The sequence below is a fragment of the Amborella trichopoda genome, chromosome 5 (genome assembly GCF_054954075.1).
Source record: "Amborella trichopoda isolate Santa Cruz 75 chromosome 5, AtrichopodaSantaCruz75HAP2 v2.0, whole genome shotgun sequence".
Classification (NCBI taxonomy): Eukaryota; Viridiplantae; Streptophyta; class Magnoliopsida; order Amborellales; family Amborellaceae; genus Amborella; species Amborella trichopoda.
This window is the reverse complement of record NC_142340.1, coordinates 5,048,215-5,067,155: the sequence shown is the minus strand read 5'-3', so window position 1 is coordinate 5,067,155 and position 18,941 is coordinate 5,048,215. Positions and strand designations below refer to the sequence as shown.

The window sequence follows — 18,941 nt, the reverse complement described above, 5'->3', positions numbered from 1 at the left end:
CATATCAAAAGACAAGCCAATTTTGAAAAAAATAAAAAAAAATGGAGGTTGACCGACCTTCATTATAATTTCTATCTACAATCGAATTCAGTATTTTAGGTAAATTTTTGGAGACTCAAATAGATTAGCAAATTATAAAAGGTGATGAGCATTTGAAGGAACAGAGTGGCTCCACACTATACTATAAATGCCCACTAAAGCGCAGTTGCATGAGTTCCCAACAAGCATCACCTCCCTTCCTCCCCCTCTCTAATTGCATGAGTTCCTAACAAGCATCATCTCTCCTTCTCTCTCTCTCTATATATATATATACATATAGTTTCAGAGGCGTCTCTAAAAATGCACCTAGCACCATGCCTCACAAGTGTGCTTCTCATCCTAGCCTCCCTCCTCTATACCACCACCTATTTCCGGCTTCTCACTCCATTTTCCAACGACAATCCCTACCACTTCCTCTTCCTCTCCTCCGGCGACAACGCCACCGCTGCCCGACACCTCCTCTCTCTCACCTCCCGCCCCCACACTGCCGGCACCCCCGCCAACTACATCACCGCCCTCTATGTCCTCAACACTTTCTCTCTCCTAAACTTCCAAGCACATGTAACCTCTTACAAGGTTTCTCTCACTTATCCGATATTCCGATCGGTCGATGCCAAATTTCCGGCCACAAACACGACGTCGAGACTCAGCCTCAAACAGGAACCCTGTAAGGGAGACCCTTACTCTGAGACCCTTGAGGCCTTGCCAACCTTCCATGCCTATGCCAAAACAGGCCAAGCCATAGGAGAGGCCATCTATGTTAACTATGGTAGAGAGAGAGACTTTGCACTTTTGAAGGGCATGGGCATTAGTGTTGAAGGCAAGGTTGTCTTAGCAAGATATGGAGAAATATTCAGAGGGGACATAGTGAACAATGCCATGGAAGAAGGGGCAATTGGTGCTGTGATCTACACTGACCCTAAGGACTATGGAGGGAACCATGGATCTCACCCTGAGGCTCGGTGGATGCCACCGAGTGGCGTGCAAGTGGGCTCAGTGCGTAGAGGTATAGGGGACCCCTCGACGCCAGGGTGGGCTAGCATAGAGGGTTGTGAGAGGTTAGAGAGAGAAAGAATGGAGAAGGGGCTGCCATCGATTCCCTCTCTCCCTATATCGGCCAAGGATGCAAAGGTGATTGTGGCCGGGCTCGAGGGTCCACTGGTTGATGAGGACTGGCAAGGTGCGCTCGATGTCGGTGCCTATAGGGTCGGGCCGGGTCCGGTCACCCTCAACCTCACTTATATTGTAAGTAGTTTCTTTTGTGCATGTGGATGCCTCTCTCTCTCTCTCTCTCTCTCTCTCTCAAACACACAAAATGATGTGAATGCTTATAGGGTTGGGCCGGGTCTAATGACCCTCAAACTCATTGCGAAGTAGCTTTCTGTGTGTTGGGGAATACCTGGATATATCTCTCTCTCTCTAGCTTTCTATGTGGGGTACCTGAATCTCTCTCTAACACTTGTGGGTTTGCTTGTGCCTGAACAAATCTCACTATTAATCAGGGAAAATTATAGATACCCTTAATTTCAATTTTTTTTATGTATCTTACTTCTCATAGAAATCTTGCTCATACTTTCAATCCCAATATTATTTTTTGTTGTATTTATCCTAATCAAATAATCAAACCAAAACCTCAATATTATTTTTTCTTGTATTTACCCCAATCAAATTAATCAAACCATTTTGTAGTTAAAATGCCTTTTTTTCTCTCTTCATTTTTTTAGCATACTTTTTTGTATTTATCTATGTGAAACCCTCACTCGCCTGTCCTCTCTCTCTCTCTTTCCACCCATTTCTCTCTCTATCTTTCTTTCAGTCTCTACCCTCCCTTACTTTCTCTCTCTGTCTCTCTTTCTCTCTTTACCCTCTCTCATTCTTTCTCTCTCTACCACTCACATGCCCATAATGTGGTCTGACACGATTTTGTACTGGATTGAAAATTTTTTTTTGCAATTTGACACAATTTATATGCCGGACTGCAAAAAGTAACATAGGGTCATATGTCTAAAAAGATAGAAAAAAGAGAAAAGAAAAAAAAATAATATTTTGGTTTCAAAATGCTTTGATTATTTGATTGGGAGTAAATACAAAGAAAAGTAGATTTCGAGTTTAGAGTATAACAAAAACAAAAATTTTTTTTTATTATGGATAGGATATGTAACCCTAAAGATTACATCACACTTTTTTGGTGCGATGGCTTAGGAGTTTGGATATGATGCTTGGTCGACAGGTACATAGGTGCCTTTAGTGAGAAGGACCCTGCTCTCCTATGATGCAGTGAAATAGTGAAATGGAGTTTATATCTCAAATCACATAAATTTGTAGTGGTTTATATGAATAAATAACAATAACATTCCAATTGGAAAAAACCAAATAGGCTAAGTATTGATGGATCTAAAAAGTAGTGTTCTGTAAACTGAAAATGGCTACAAGCCTTAGTTTCATATAGTCATTCGAATAGTGGCCAATTTAGATCCGAGTAATTTAGGTATGTATACAAAAAAAAAAAAAAAACTAAATGGGCCGATATTGGGCGAAAATTACACGGAAGGTCGGTCAATATATGTTTTTTTAATTTTCAAAATTGCCTCTCGGTTTGAGGATGTCATTCTTAGACTACTTTTTATTTTTTATTTAATTTTTTCATTAGTAGAGCTCAATTTTATAGCGGTCTGAAGATGAGGACCTCAGACACTGCTCTTTGGATTGAGCTACGTGAGCCCTACTAACAAAAAATTAAAAAATAATAATTAAAACGTAGTCTTATGATGGTATCCTCGGACTTAAGGGTAATTTTGAAAAAAAATAAAAAAATACACGTTGACTGATATTCCATGTAATTTTTGCCCAAAATTGACCTTTTTTGTATTTTTGTAGTTTTTTTTGTATCCATACGTAGATTACTCTTTAGATTATATGGCATTTGTAATCTCTTAATTTTTTTGAAAAGAGTCATAAAAAGTTGTAAAAAATTTCCAGTCCTCAGTAGGATTGGGTCCTTAGACTCTAACCCATGGTGAGCGCAAGTCTAACTTTTTGAACAATATTTGAAAACCCTATTAACTAGTGGTGGCAATGGGCTACGAGACCAAGCTTGGCCTGGCAACCCCGGTCCTAAAAAAACAAGGGCATGGGCCACAAGATGTTGCCCAAGGGCCAAGCTAGGTTCGGGCCATCACAACACGACGGTAGAGCTGGGCCAAACTTGGGCCAATGCCAAGATTGGGTTGGGCCGGTGCTAGGCTAGGGCCAAGGCTAACCCACTCTAAGCTTTGCTAGCCCTACCTAGAACCAAAAGGTTGAACTCCTTTTTCATTTGCATAATAAACAAAGATAAAGGAAGCCAAGCTTTTAGTTTTTTGGTATTAATCTTACAATATAAGGGAAATTAGGGTTTCAAACCTTACATTGTCGATCATAGGAAGTTGGATAACAAGTAAAATGGATTATTATGTCATTCTTGAGACGTTTGTACGTTTGAGAAATGGCGTAGGCAAGTAATTAATTCCGAGTGTTGAGGCATGAAGTTGTTGTCTTTTCCTAAGTCGGCAAGGGCACTCTCATTCGTTTTTTCGAGAATTATAAATACCTCCAACATCAACTTTCTACTTCTCTTATCTCCTAATAGTTTTTTTTGAGAAAAGTTTCAATACTTCCCTTTCAGCATCGAAGATTTATGCTTCTTTTACCATTCAGCCGTCCAATTTTGATCAAGAGAGCCGCTCATCGTTCAATTTTAAATCCAACGTCTCAAAGTATTTTATTTTTAATTTTTTTATGCAAATTGTATGAATATGAAATTTGGCACGTGCCATCTTTTCATTGGGACGCACCTATAAAGATATTTAAAAATAAATTTTGGATAAAATATAATAATCAAAATACCTCTTGAAACTTTCAAGAGTATTTTGGTCATTTTATTTTATTAGAAATAATTTTTTTATATTTTTCACTAGTACGAGTTTAATAGAGGATTAGATGTTCAAAATTTGGTCTCAAAATAGTTTATAGGAAAAAAAATTTAAAAATAAAATAGTATAGAGACATGACATTGTGATTGGGGCAATCTTAACCTTCTATTCAAAATGGATGGTTGGACAAGGGGACGTATATAAGTTTTCGTTTTAGGAGAAGCATGTACAGCTTGCCCTACTTTTTGTATCGTATCTTTAATCCTCAACACTATTTTTCATTATATTTATCCCAATAACAAAGTCGATAAGTTTTGGGACAAAAGTGTATTTTTTTCATTTTTTCATATTTTCTTTTTATCTCTCTCTTTCTTTCCTCCCCTTGTTTTTCCGTCTCTCTTTCACTCTCTAACCTCCCTTACTCTCTCTCTCTCTCCCCATTTTTTTTATGCAGTATGACACACTTTTTGCGAGACCGAATTTTTTTTTGTAGCCTGGCACAAAAACGTGTTGAACAACATTATAGGCATGGAAGACGTTATTGGAATTTGTGTGGTTCGGCACACTCCTTGCTGGGGCAGAAATTTTTTTGAGAAATAGTGAAGGAGGTTAGAAAGAGAAATAACAAGGGAGAGAGAAAAAGAGTGAGGACGGGTGGATAGAGGTTGAGAGATAAAAACGGAATAAAGAGAAAAATGACAATTTTGTTTCAAAACTCATTGATTTTTTTTTTATTGAAAATAAATATAAAAAAAAATAGTGAGGATACTATATAAAAAACATTGAGGGTACGCATGAGTAGGAAGTTGATTTGGAAGGCGGGGGGCTATCTATACTTTTGTGTTTATTTATTTTTCTTGAACACTTCGTACCAAAATTGTATTGTAGTGAGAGAAAGTGGCATATACTGTTCTAGTGAGAGAGTGGCTTTTTTGGGGTGATTTTCAGGGGGAGCTAAAGGAGATGAAGATTCATAATGTTTTTGCTGTGATCAAGGGAGCCGTTGAGCCCGATCGGTAAGAAAAATTTATGGCTAGGATTGGGTTCGGTCTGGATCGATAAGTTGGACTCAGACTTAACCCAGACTCGGGTTAATATTATTAATACGTATTTGTATGAATAAATAACCGGTTGGGTTGAACCAAGACAAGATCTGAGCTGGACCTGAACCCAGACCCAACGTAGGTTGGGTAAATATCAAATGGACCTAGAGCTGACCCGCCTAGTCCAAAATCTAGGTCCAAACCAGGAACCGGTAGGATCAACCTCTTGGATCACAGGTTGAACCCACCCAATTCTCACTCCTAATTTTAATCCTCTTCCTTTCTCCTTTTTTTTAAGAGCTCTCTGTCTTGGGTCAACATTAAACAGACCCAGGTCTAACATGTTTGGTCTAAAATCTTGGTCTAGACCGGGACCCGAATGGATCAACCTGTCGGGTCAAGTTGAATGAACCCAATTCTCACTCCTAATTTTAACCCTCTCGCCCCTCTTCCTTTCTCCTTTTCTAAGGCCTCTCTCTCTCTCTCCCCTCTCCAAAATATGATAGAAAACTCTGAGCTCACGCCCACACCCACACATGCACGTATACCTTTACAAGAGAAAACATACAATAAGATCGTTACTTTTCATGCGAGGAGGCCGTAAAATATTTTCAACCATTAGATACAAAATCGAGTAGCTTTTGATTGGACTCAAAGTTTCACTTTTTATTTTTTAAAATTTGATAAATTTTAAACTATCAAATTTCATATTTGACAACTAAAAGTCATTATGACTTTCTTAAATCAAATATAAATTATGATAGTGATTATCACCTTCCTATATTAAATATAAATAATTTTATAATTTACACAATTCCCGTCTCAGTGTATATTTATACGTGGATGTATGCCTTCGATTACATGAGAAGCATGTCTATGTTACAGACTTATATGCAAACCAAATGGGAAGGGCCCACGGGCTTGCCTTATAGTAAGCTTTATAGTGGTAGCTTTTGGAAAAAGAAAAAAAATTACCCAGATTTTCATTATAAAAGAGCCCACCCCTTTTTATTATAAGGCTCACTCATAGGAAGTTCTATAGTGGCTGGTTGTATTTATTATTGGGTGTGGTTTGGCCACAAAATTTATTTTCGTCCCTAATTATAAAATTTAAAATTTCAAAAATAGTATAAATCAAGCAGATCTATAAACACTTAAATATTTTGAAAATAGTATAGGACTATTTTTATGACTTAGAATTTTTTACTTTTCATATTCTTTAGAAAATTTTCTTTTTCATATTCTATAAACCTCGAGGTCTAAGATAATCAATTGTATGTGGTTGTTGGGATGCATCCTAACTCTACAATATAAGATTGACCCTTCTATAAACTTTTTCCTGTATTTATTTATTTTTTAAAGTTGTAACTTGTATTTTCATTACCTTCCAAAAAACTATTTTAGTGTAACAAGGAAGATTGCATATTATAAGACTATTTACATTCAATATAAGTAAGTCACAATCATTGTTATTATCTTGATATGATATTGCACGGATAAGTCTGTGTAAGAAACTTTTTTCTTGTTTTTTGTCAAAAAAAATAAATTCGAGAAAAATTATGGACTCTAAGCCCTAGTCAACTACCCAATTCCTATTACCTGATTTTGTTTCTGATCTCTAAAAATACTTCTCCATTTGTGACCTTTATAAAAAGAATAGTATATCCAGCTTATAAGTTTGTGTATTCATCACCTTATCCTTGTATTAGTGGCATTTTAGTCAATTTACATGCATTAACCAATTAACCATTTTTAATTTGGGTACAGTTGTATAAAACCGAGGCTCTAAACAATCAAAGTAAAATAGTATCGAGAAATGTGGTTTCAAAACTGGAATTCTTTGTGATAGCTTTAAAATTTATTTTTATCTCTAAATATAAAAGTTAAAGCTTAAAAAACTGTAGATTGAGCAGATCTATGAAAACTTGGAAAATCTTGAAAAGAAAATTTAGGTAAGTAAATTTTCTTTTTTTTAAAATCTTGAAAATTGACAGTCCAAAAATACATTACAAGATGCACTATTTCCAAAACATGAAATCCATTTTTTTCTATGTCCATGCATTTTGAAGTCCAGATGATCAATTTGAGGATATTTGGACATCAAAACAACCTCTTCTAGTGAAATTTTTAAGGTGTGCCCTAATTTGATTGTTTAGAGCTTGTACCTATATAAACTTTTTTTCAAAGGAGGGTATTTGGCTCATATGATCTAAAAACGGGTATAACATAACAGAACGAGGCTCGTCCATTTCCATTGCATCGGGAAAATCGGTGTTTAAGTAGAAACTTGGACAAAAATGGGGTAAAAAAGATAAAAAAAAAAAAAAAAAAGAAAGAGGAAAAAGTGAAAATAATGACAAAAGGAAAATATTAAAAAAAGAAGAAAATCACAGACAAAAGTTTATTTTCAAATAGAGAAGTTTCTCTCAAATTAATGGTTGTCATTACAATATCATGATAATAGTTACTATTTCTCCTATTTCTGTTTCACGGATTATTTTTATGAATTAAGTCCTAATCTCACCGAAATGAAGCTATTATCTAACCCCCGTTTTATGCAAAAATTTAGCAGCCCCATTTACCAGCACACCATTACATCCACCACCTCAGATATAGGGCTAAGAAATTTTCCGGTTTGGATCCGAAATCTGAATTTAAATCCTATATAGATTTGTATATGGATCCAACGGGTCGGATCTAGATCCAAGTAGTGATTAGGATTGGATCTAGACACAGGTGGAACCGATCCGGATTTGACCATATATATATATATATAAGAAATGATCCTATAGGACTCTTCCCCAGCCATATGTGTAGGACCCAAAGGATCACCATTAAATTTGGCACTGATTTATAGAAAACTCAAATCCCACACCCATGTGATAACTTTTCTAGAGATCCGTACCGACTTTAATGATGATCCTTTGAGGTCCTACATGGTGAGAGAGAGTCCTATAAGATCATTACTATATATATATATATATATATATATATATATATATATATATATATATATATATATATATATATATATATATATATATATAGTATTTTTTGTTATGTATTACTTTATATTGTCTTTCAGATACAGAATAATGTATCAAATAAATCTCTTTTGGATCAGGATCCAGATCCAAATAATCTGGATCAAATCAGATCTGGATCCCATCTATACTTTTTGGATCCAAAATCCAGATCCAATCCAACTCATTCTTCCGCTCTACTCAGATATTAACGCATGTGGTAATATGATTAGAGTAGTTGGAGTTTCTTCGAGATGTAACAACCATTTTTTGGGCTGAACAATGTTAAAATCATGATCAAATTGAGAGGCAATTCTAGGCTGAAAGACCCCGGAATGCTTACTCTCCCTTTTTTTATCATAATTTATTAAATAATTCTTAATGCAAATTTTTGGTCTTACTTGGACATGCCAAGTCAGATTGAGGGACTAGGACTCAGAATGCTAGCGATTCAGAGCCCGAGTTTGACTTTTTGAGCACTTGACTCGAACTTGATTTGGCTCAGTTTTCTCGAGCTATTATGGATATATTTGTTATTCTCAGCCCTTAGTTGTTAAAATGGATCGTTTATGGTGTCCACAGGTATGTATTGATGGGGAATCATCGCGATGCATGGACCTTTGGAGCCGTCGATCCTAGTAGTGGAACGGCTGCATTGCTAGAGGTTTGTATTACAAGAGATGGAGCTCAATTTGTCCATGAATTTGATTTCTGCAATCCTAAGAAATAGTAATAAATGTAGAAAAATACAATATGATCCATATGAATGTGATAGCTGCATTGACACCCGTCCACTCAATGGGATGAGTGGTTGTGAAGGAAGAGTAGGGATGTATAATTAAGGGGAATTTGTCAAATTACCTATAAAAGATCAACTACTTAACAATTTATCGGATTGCAACTATTTTAGCTCAAGGCCATGTGTTTGTTTATGGCATTCTTAAATTAAATCAAAAGATATGGGTATAGTGTCCAATTGTTCATCTCTCGTGGATAATGTGATGCATTTCTGTTAATGCAGTAAATTACTCAAATGGTGGAACCCCTTGTCTCCATCACCATCCAATCAATCGATGAGATAGCGATAACCTTATGCTCACGGTTATATGATGACTATGTTGATCATATTGTGCCAGCTTATAAAATATATTGTACGAAGTTTCCCATTGTGGTCCAACTGAATCCCAAATTTGAATCTCACTCGGTAGAAATTTAGCCAAGTCATGGAAGGACTCTGGCATAAAGCTCCTTAGGCTTCACCTTGATGGTAGATCTATTGCTTTGCGTGAGGGACGTCAAAACTTCCGTCTATCACTTTGCGTGAGGGACGTCAAAAGTTCCGATCTTTGAAGTTTCCGAGCAAACCCAAACAAGCTAACCTAGCCTCTTTTTTTTCTTATGCTTTGTGAGGAGAAAGAAGACTCCAACTTAAACTTAGGAGTCTCCAAGTAAAACTACTACAATGCAGTTAAATCCTATGAAACATTCATGTTTGGTAGAACTTGCAACAAATTTCAGCCAATCATAGCACAAAGTAGAGCCAAAACCTAGGAGTCGCCTACTCCCGGCGCCTTTTTTTTGTTTAATTTTTTATTTTATATTTTTGCAGATAGCCCAGAGGTTGGCCAAGTTGCAAAAGTGGGGTTGGAGGCCTAGAAGAAGCATCATTTTGTGCAGTTGGGATGCAGAAGAGTATGGTTTGGTACATTGCTTAGCTTTCTTCTTTGTTGGACTAAATGTACATATTTTAATCTCCTAGTCTTTTAGATGGAATCATATTTACTAGAACACTTAAGGAATAAAAAGGCTCTTGAAATCTTTTTAATGAGGATAAATAGGTGAAAGTTTAATTTGTATGGCTAAAATTTGGAAGGATATTTAAAAGTTAGGAATTGGGGTGGGGAGAGGGAAAAATATTTGTTTCTTTGAAGGTTTTATTTGTTATTTATGTGTAATTGGCTGGAATTGAGTTCATGTTGCAGATTGGATCCACAGAGTGGGTAGAAGAGAATAGAGAGATGTTGGGCTCAAAGGTTGTTGCATATCTAAATGTGGACTCTGCAGTCTCAGAAGCACGATTTCATGCCTCGGCCACCCCTCAACTTGATCACCTACTCAAAGAAGCCGCTCAAAAGGTAGAATTGCTCCTTTTATATTTCACAATCATTCTTTGTTAAAATCAATTCTTTCATACCTAGGTTACATAGATGATATAAATAATATGTCTACGTTAAATACAAATACGAGTATCAGAAAAATCAATTTCAAAATTACTTTTACGACATGTCAAGTTCGTACTCCATCTAATGAATGGATAGGTGAACTTTTAAATAAGATCAAGTACTCTTGTAGCAAGATTTCAAATAGAAAAGTTAACATGGGTATCAACATGGGTATCATGTCCTCAGTGTCTTTGGTGTTTCAACACGAGCAAACAGTTATACAAACATATATCCATGTTAGATAACTTCACATATACACCCACACAAGCAGCACAAACTCACTAACCTTTGATTTTGTGTATGAGCTTACACCTGCATTTTAAAATTCTTTATTGCATATCATTTCATTTTTTTAAAAAAATTATCATAAATTTATATTTTGAAAAGAGTGGATTTATTGCTTTCTATAATGTAGGTTTTCTAATATTCTATTATTTTAGGATTTCGTCCAATGTACATGTTTGCATATATTTTAACACTACCATAACTCCAACTCAAAAAAAAAGAAATTTTGATAGTGGATTACATAACTCAAATCTGGTCAAACTTTACACACATAGTTGTGGTAAGAAATAAGAAAAGAAAATGAATGCAACGAGATCATTTACTTTTAATATAAAGATGTTATATTGACCATTAGATTTGAAATCAGGTAGTTGAGGATGTGTCATTGTTTAGGCACGTCAAAATTTCTCAAATGTTGCGACACACTGTCATTTATTGGATTCCAAATCCAATGGCTAAAAGTAATTGTGGCCTCCTACTAAAAATAAACAGTCTCATAGTATACAATCCCATTAAAAAAAAAAAACTTTATATGTAACGCTATTAAAATTCGTTCTTAACTATTTGATTAAGGAAAGGGGGAAAGCTAGACAAGTCCTAGAGTGTACTTTCCTCAAAAGTGAAGTCATTTCCAAAAAGTTGTATAGATTAACTTAGTCAGCAAACTATGCCTCCAATCTCAGAATTAAAAGGTTCAACAGAGGTAATTCTTTGCCTTGTTGTAATTTGGAGATGGAGGGATTAATCAAGGCCCAATGCATTTGGAGGGAATTACTTTTAAATCATTTTTGCATGTCAATAGAAACATATTCATTCTTCAATTCTTTGATCCATGGACAAATTCTTCAAAACTTTGATCTACTTGTGTTTTAGAAAAGCAAAATTATTATAACTGGATCAACATCCAAAGCAAAATTATTATAACCGGATCAACATCCAAATCAATGAGGGGTTTGGTACAGTAAAAATACAGCTTGAACGAATTAGATTTAACTTTTAAAAAAATAAAAAGATAGACAATAGTTAAAAAATGTGTAATACATCTACAAACAAATTTCCTATCTTTGTTTGATTGGTGAAAACCGCCTGATATGACTAGCCAAAAGTTGTTAAAACATAGATTTTGACTCATTTTTAAATCAAATGTGATGTTTTGTCTTGACTAGACTGGCCAAGGCGCCTATTGACTCTCATACTACTAGATATGGTGTTTAGAAGTAGCTACCTGTTTGTGAAACTTTCTTTACTAGTATATATATATATATATATATATCTCCACTAACCTATTTAACTTCATACTCTCAACACTAACTTATTTTACTTCACAGGTTAAAGATCCAGACGACTCCACAAAAACGGTCTACGATTCCTGGATTGAGTCTGGTGACCCTCCCTTGGTATGCAACTCTGGTCTTTAACATGTCAGGAAAACCTCTATAGCTATTTTATCATGGGGCAAGCTTTCTATATTTCCCTTACAACATAAAACTTATATATTTCGCCTTATCCAACCGTCCATTCTTAATGGAGGGCTAAGATTGTCCCAATCACAATGTCATGTCTCTACACTATTTTATTTTTTAAGTTTTTTCTATAAACTCTTTTGGCACTAAAGTTTGGACGTCCAATCTTCTATTAAATTCGCACTAAAAAAAATATAAAAAATATATTTCCAATAAAATAAAATAACCAAAATACCCCTAACAATTTTAAGGGCAATTTTGGTCATTATATTTTATTGAAAAATTATTTTTAATATTTTTTATATGTGCGCCCCAATGAGAATGGGCACATACCAAATTTCATATTCATACAATTTGTATAAAAAAACTAAAAATAAAATACTTTAAAATTGGACGGTTGGATGGTAGGAGAAGCATAGACCTTCTATGTTGTAGGGGAAATATAGAAACCTTTCCATTTTATTATGTACTGCTACAATAAAAATCAACAATAATGAACAAAACATTTTATAATGGGAGAAGTTTTATATAGAGCCGAAGCTCTAAATAATCACATCGAGTCTACCATAAAAATTTCACTAGACGAGATTGTTTGTTGTCCAAAAATCCTCAAATTGATCATCTTGATATCAAGATGCATGGACATGAGAAAAAAATTGTATTCAAGTTTTGGAAATAGTGTATTTTGTAATGCATTTTTTGACCGTCAATTTTCAAGATTTCATAAATCTGTCGATCTACACCATTTTTGAAGCTTTAAAATTTATAAATAAAGAAGAAAATATATTTTGAGGCTATCACAAAGATTCCAGTGTTGAAACCACATTTCTCGACACTATTTAAAAGTGGGCTCTAATTTGATTCGTTTAGAGCCTAGGCTCTATACAAACCGCACCCTTTTGTAAATTATAAAAGAAAAGTATGAGGTCCACATCATGTGGATGTTTGTTGGGTACACATAGGGTACACATAGGGGTGGCAACAAGTCGCATATGGTTGGACCTGGACCCACCTCATCGGTTCTAAAAGTTGGACCTATACTCATACCTGTCCGATCCCGAGTCTATCTTTCCATTGCCTCTCACTATGAGCTTTTTTTTTTACCATTATATACCCTTATTATTGACAACAATGTCATAATCACTCAACATTTGATTTCAACTTGTCACATACATTGTTTAATAGTTAAAGATGACTAAGCGTCCACATCCACCATCATACCATCTCAAAAAATCCTCTACACAGTTGCTAAATTCCCCTTATTTGTAGTCATTTTAGAAAAAATTAGGCTAACTTTCTTATCTTTGTTGTGCTGTTAGATAGGGAGATTAGGAGGCAAAGGGAAAGATTATGCAGCATTCCTTCAACACATTGGAATCCCAGCCGTTGATATGAGCTTTAGAGGAGGTATAGATAAAATGACGAGGATAGCATTGAACTACCCTTGGTACACATGGATTTTTTTATTCATCGATGTTGGGCTCTATTTTTGGTTTGGTTCAGTAAAAATATAAAATAATATAGAAAATCCCTTAAGATTCCTTCGAGTTCATGCAAAATCTCTCTAGGGGAGAGATTTATGTTCACCAAACTTTTTTCCTAGATTTGTTTTATGGGATAAAGAGTTTGATGAGACCATTTACTTTTATTATAAGGAGGTAAAATACACCCAGCTTTCTGATTTCAAATCGGATACCGTAGGGCCTGTCATAAAATTTGAGAATTTTTTTTTGAATTTTGAACCTAATCAATAACATGCTCACAACCACCTGATTCGAAATTCAACAAACAAGAGCGACTCTGACTTCTTTATACTAAAGGTAAATGATCTAACTGTATAGTTTTCTACATAATATAACCACGTTTCTTGGAAAAATGGTTTTACAATTGCAGGGTATGAATCTGATTTATGAAAAAACCTTTTTTTCAAGAGAGATTTCCTGTGAACCAGACATGCCTTTAACGAGATTTGTGCTTGAATTATTACACTTGATTATAAACAAATTTTATCAATAGGAAAAGAACACGAGAGTGTTGTTTGTCGTCAAGAGAAGTAATATTCATAGCAGAACATGAATTGTGTGGCTGATCCTGGAGGATATGACTCAAATGATGATGATGAGAAGTGACACTCAATGTGTATTTTACCTTTGCTTTTCAATGCAGCTTTCCCAGTTTATCATTCTTTGTACGACGACTTCGTGTGGATGAAAAAATTTGGTGATCCCTCATTTCAAAGGCACGTAGCAGGTACTTAGATAAAAAACATCATCTCTCTCGTCTATCCCTTTAGCCGTTTTATGAAATGATTAGGTTTTTGAAGGTATTAATGAGAATGAAAACAAATGATTAGGTTTTTGAAGGTATTAATGAGAATGAAAACCACAATGTGCAACTGAGGTAGACGAGGTGCTATCACCAAAACCTTAGCCCCTTTCCCATGTGAACATGTATTCCTTTATAGTTTTTCCCACCTTTATCCTTAGGAGTAATTTCATTGGTTGCAACAATAATGATGTGCAAGTATGTTTATTCATGCCTTGCAAAATTGGCTCTATTTACTACTGTAAAATCAAAATTTATAACACCAATCAGGGTTTGGGTTTTTGAATTTTGGATTAAAAATGTCTATGTTGGTTGGACATTTTTCAAAACACCAATTTCTTTGTAGTGTTAACAAATTCAGCTAAGTCTACTTGGCAGAGTCCCTTGCAGAGCCAATTACCTAGAAACAACTCGGGTTGAATTTCTTTTTTTTTTTTAAAAAAAAAGTCATAAAATTAATATTAAGTGGTGAATCAATGTACATTTGTATGTATTTTTTTATGTTTTTAACAATGATTTGTGATTTTTTTCTAGTCCTATGCCTAGTTTTATACTTTCCTCTTATTTTGGGTTATCTAAAATGTCTTCAACTCTAAATTATTTTCTATAAATCCATGGTTAATATTTTTTTACAGCTTATTTGGACTTTTTCTGTTGTTTTTGGTTTAATTTGATTAGCTTTTAGCAAATTCTTTTATTTTCTGTATTTTTAGGGCTTTTTTGCCCTATTTATTGTTTATTTTATATTAAAATTTTAATTAAGAAACTTCAAGTTTATTAAAATTGAGGAAATTTATCGAAATAATCAATGCACTCATATATTTTGGTTTAATTTTAAAATTTTGTCAGCCGATACATGATCATGACTTGAAATTGTTACAAATAGATAGAATACAAAATTTTGACTTACGATGTTTATGTTTGTGAGAATTTGCATCAATAAATTTCATGTCCAATGAATTTGGATCGAGAAATTTGTCAAAAATTGGATTAACCCTTATCAAATTTGTGTGACAGTGGGAAGCATATGGGGATTGGTTGCACTTAGGCTGGCAGATGAGGAGTTCTTGCCATTTAATTATTCAGCATATGCTTCTGAGCTCCACGTAAATATCACGTACCATTATTTTGATTTTTACTTCTTTCCAAACTGACACGTATGCATGCATATACAATTAGTTTTTTTCTTTCTTTTTTCTTTTTTTGTGAGTTACCAATGGGAATCAGCAAGGTCTAAAAAAAAAGATGAGTGATTCGGATCGGCCATTCCAAAACCGTGTCGGATCGGTGGATCAGCACTCCGGATTGGAGAATCTACCAGTTTTGGCCAAAAGAAATTTCAAAAAAATACTATAATTTCTCAAAAATCTAGTTTTTTAGGTTTTTAAACAAAATAATGAAAATTGCATTAAAGTTTTTCATTATTTTGTTAAAAATATGTAAATATTGAAAATTTATCTCAGGTTGAGTGTTTGTTGTCTATTAAATTCATTTTATAATAAAAAAAAGGTTTAAATGCAACACGACAATAAAATGAATCTCTTTAACTCAATTTATTAATTTTATTATTGTATTAACGTAAGAGTTTTGATTTTTGAAAGAAGCTTCAATTTAAGATCTTATATGGATCGTATATAAAGTGCTCATAAGGCAGCCCCACTTCACCCGATGTTCGGTATGAGAACGATGACCCGATGTTCAGTATGAGGCCGATGATTAAAGGACAATGGCAACACCATTTATCGGTGGAGGCAAGACTACGGTAACTGTCGTGCCTCCATCACCAGTAGCCCATTTGGTGCCATGACTTATTCCCTGCTTCCAAACATGCCCAAGCTTATGCATAAAATTCAAAGTTAAGTGATATTCTCTTGTTGAATACAAAAAATTAAAAGTTTTGTATTTTTACAAAAACTCTAGGTTTGTTTGAGATTATAGTTATATGCAACTTCCTTCATATGACATTTTGCCATAAAAGTGGTATTTTTCAATATTGTGGAATTCAGTGTTACATGGATACCGACACTTGTTATGACCTGACCTGACAACAAGTTGCTTGCACCAGTTATAAATACATTGAACATGAGTGTCAAAAAATGATGTGTAATTTAATGTTTTATTCAAGAGCGATGCTATAGGTTCTAATGCATTAAGATAAGGTTCAAATGATGATGATAATGACAATAGTAATATATTTATATGCTTTTTTTTTTCTCAAGTGTGCTTTTGTTGAACAAGTTTGTGATTTGAAAGAGAATTTTTTGCAGTCAAATACCAAGGCACTAGAAACACCAGGACTGGATAAATCCCTAAGCTTCTCTCCACTCTATAACTCCATCAAGGAGCTTGAGAAGGCCGCAAGCAAAATAATGAAGGAAAGGAAGGTATATTTTTAAGCTTTTTACAACAATTTCAGGTTTCATCATGGACAAAAATGGCTGGGAAATTTGTCAAAATACATCTGATATATTAATTATTTAATATTTTAACGTTATGTTTTTTAATTAATTGCAAAATGCCCATAAGATTACACATGATTTTGAGTTGAAATAGTAGAAAAAATGTAAATTGTTCAAAACTAAGTTGTATTTTGATAGGTTTCCCTATTTTAATTGGAAAAAATAATTTCAAGTTCTCGAAAATTTAATTGTATAGTGGGATCTTATATTAACACATGTTTGTGCCAATTATTCCCAAAATTATTAATACTTAATGTAATCGCAAATGGCAGTTTTCCTTGGAGTTGTGGGCCTACATTGAAGCGCTTTTTGGTTCACTAGCAACCCAAATTCAAAACCAACCATTATTGACTTCAATCAATAAGCCAGGATCGATCTCTCTCTCTGGTGTGTGTGTTGATGTGTGAAAATGGTTGTTTGTGTTAGAGGGATCTGTCACTTTCTTTCGGGTCGTGACACGTGGGTGCGCATGAACACGCATGTGTGAGAGAGAGTATGTGAGTGATGATGTATCATGCTAATGGTGAACCCAGGCACTAGAGGAAGATGGATGGGCATCCAGATTCAGGAAAGAGAATGCATTGCTGGTTCGGGATCTTAACGATCGATTAATGATGGCAGAACGTGCTTTCGCAGATCCGGATGGTCTCTTCGGAAGACCATGGCACAAGCACTTGGTAAGCTCCAAAATATCAAATGAATTAGACTCCGAAGCCATATAAATTACACATTCCTTCTTGTTCATCCTGGTGATATGTATCATTTGACGGCAATCCACTCACACTTACAAAAGGAGAATTTTTCTACATGGCTCTATGCCACCACCCACATATAAAACATATGATCATCGGACTATACACGTATAAAAATATGTGATGGTTGTTCTCAATCGTCAGAGCTAAATAGACCTAGGGGATACTTTCAGTCCTAATGTAACAAGTTAGGCTGTATCAAAGAACATAAATTTTTTATTTTTTTTTATAAATCATTTTAGCATGAAATTTGAGTTGTACCTCTTTTTCACATGGGAGTACCTAATAAAAATAAGACAAAAAGTATTTATTATAAATACAAATGACTAAACTACTTATGTAACTTGCGAGGGTATTTTGGTTATTTGTTTTACCTAAAATATTCTTTAATTTAATAGGTTCTCCTATATAAGGATTGGGCACACCTTAATTTTCATGTCAAAATGTTTTTTTTAAAAAAAAATTAAATTAAAATAGTGTTAAGGCATTACATTATTTACAAAGGTATCTAAAAAAATTAAAAATAAAATAGTGTTATGCATTACATTATCACCAAATTATCTTTATTTTTTTTAACGCATTACTGAAGCTATCTCAGTCATCTATTTAGATCAGATAGCCAAGAACAGTAGTAAGATATATTTATATTTGTGGGCTATCTCAGCCATCTATTTATATCAAAAGCCAGGAACATCAATTACATGTTCTTATATATGTTGGCGTTGCACAAAGAAATGTTGCATTTATCCAAAAATCATAAATCCACTAGATTTTAATATCCCAAAGGAATTTTTTTGGAGTGAGAAACCAATCAAAATGAACAAAAGCATTTCTTTATCTCAGTTGCAGATGTGGTTTACTTGATTATAGGTTTATGGGCCTTCAAACCACGACCAATATGGGTCTAGGTCATTCCCGGGAGTAGAGGACGCCATTGTGGAGGCAAGAAGATCAAACACCACAGAGTCATGGGCTTTTGTTCAACACCAAATTTGGAGGGTCTCTAGAGTTGTGTCTCAGGCATCACTGGTTCTCAGAGGTGATTTCACATAAGATAACAAGCAATCTTCAGCTTGTTAGAGATGATTGAAGGTTTAATGGTTGTTTTCTCAGATGACATTAACTCATTAACTGAGAATATATATGTATATATATAGCATACAAAGGGCATGTCACTTCCAATTAAGGGCAAGGCATCACATACTTGGGATGATAATCAGGTGACCCTAGAGAGACAATTAAAAGAGAAATTAGGGCTGGCAAGGGGCTGGAACTAGAGAAAAAAGAGAAATTAAGGTTGGAAAGGGGCCAGGCCTAAAGATAACTAAAAGAGATATTAAGACTGGCAATGGACTGGGCATAATAGGTTACATTTAATTTTAAAAAGTAAACGAGAAAGCCGGGCCAAACCGAGCCAGG

General features: G+C 34.5%; 1 protein-coding gene across 13 annotated transcripts; it reads left to right on the top strand.

Annotated features, from left to right (window-relative positions):
- Nucleotides 1-97: 97 nt before the first annotated feature.
- On the top strand, nucleotides 98-18,687 carry LOC18443474 (putative glutamate carboxypeptidase LAMP1). Of its 13 annotated transcripts, none has more exons than XR_016055723.1 (13): nucleotides 98-1,284; nucleotides 4,899-4,966; nucleotides 8,599-8,680; nucleotides 9,626-9,708; nucleotides 9,999-10,151; nucleotides 11,852-11,920; nucleotides 13,306-13,393; nucleotides 14,153-14,236; nucleotides 15,329-15,417; nucleotides 16,579-16,695; nucleotides 17,043-17,157; nucleotides 17,304-17,447; nucleotides 18,393-18,687. XR_016055723.1 is itself a non-coding variant. In XM_006853663.4 (12 exons), the coding sequence occupies exons 1-12, from the start codon at nucleotides 340-342 to the stop codon at nucleotides 18,573-18,575; spliced, it is 2,115 nt and encodes a 704-aa protein (XP_006853725.1). In that variant the 5' UTR covers nucleotides 98-339; the 3' UTR covers nucleotides 18,576-18,687. The 13 variants fall into 13 exon arrangements, 4 of the variants coding, with proteins under 4 accessions (XP_006853725.1, XP_020528753.1, XP_088723176.1 ...); XR_966958.3 differs by having other exon boundaries at nucleotides 9,626-9,718; XR_016055724.1 differs by lacking the exon at nucleotides 15,329-15,417.
- The last annotated feature ends 254 nt before the right edge of the window (nucleotides 18,688-18,941 follow it).

Coding starts and splice junctions, on each gene's coding strand:
- LOC18443474 (XM_006853663.4), top strand. CDS start 340: ATGCACCTAGCACCATGCCTCACAAGTGTGCTTCTCATCCTAGCCTCC. Junction 4,967..8,598: donor GGAGCCGTTGAGCCCGATCG/GTAAGAAAAATT, acceptor TGGTGTCCACAG/GTATGTATTGATGGGGAATC. Junction 9,719..9,998: donor ATGCAGAAGAGTATGGTTTG/GTACATTGCTTA, acceptor TTCATGTTGCAG/ATTGGATCCACAGAGTGGGT.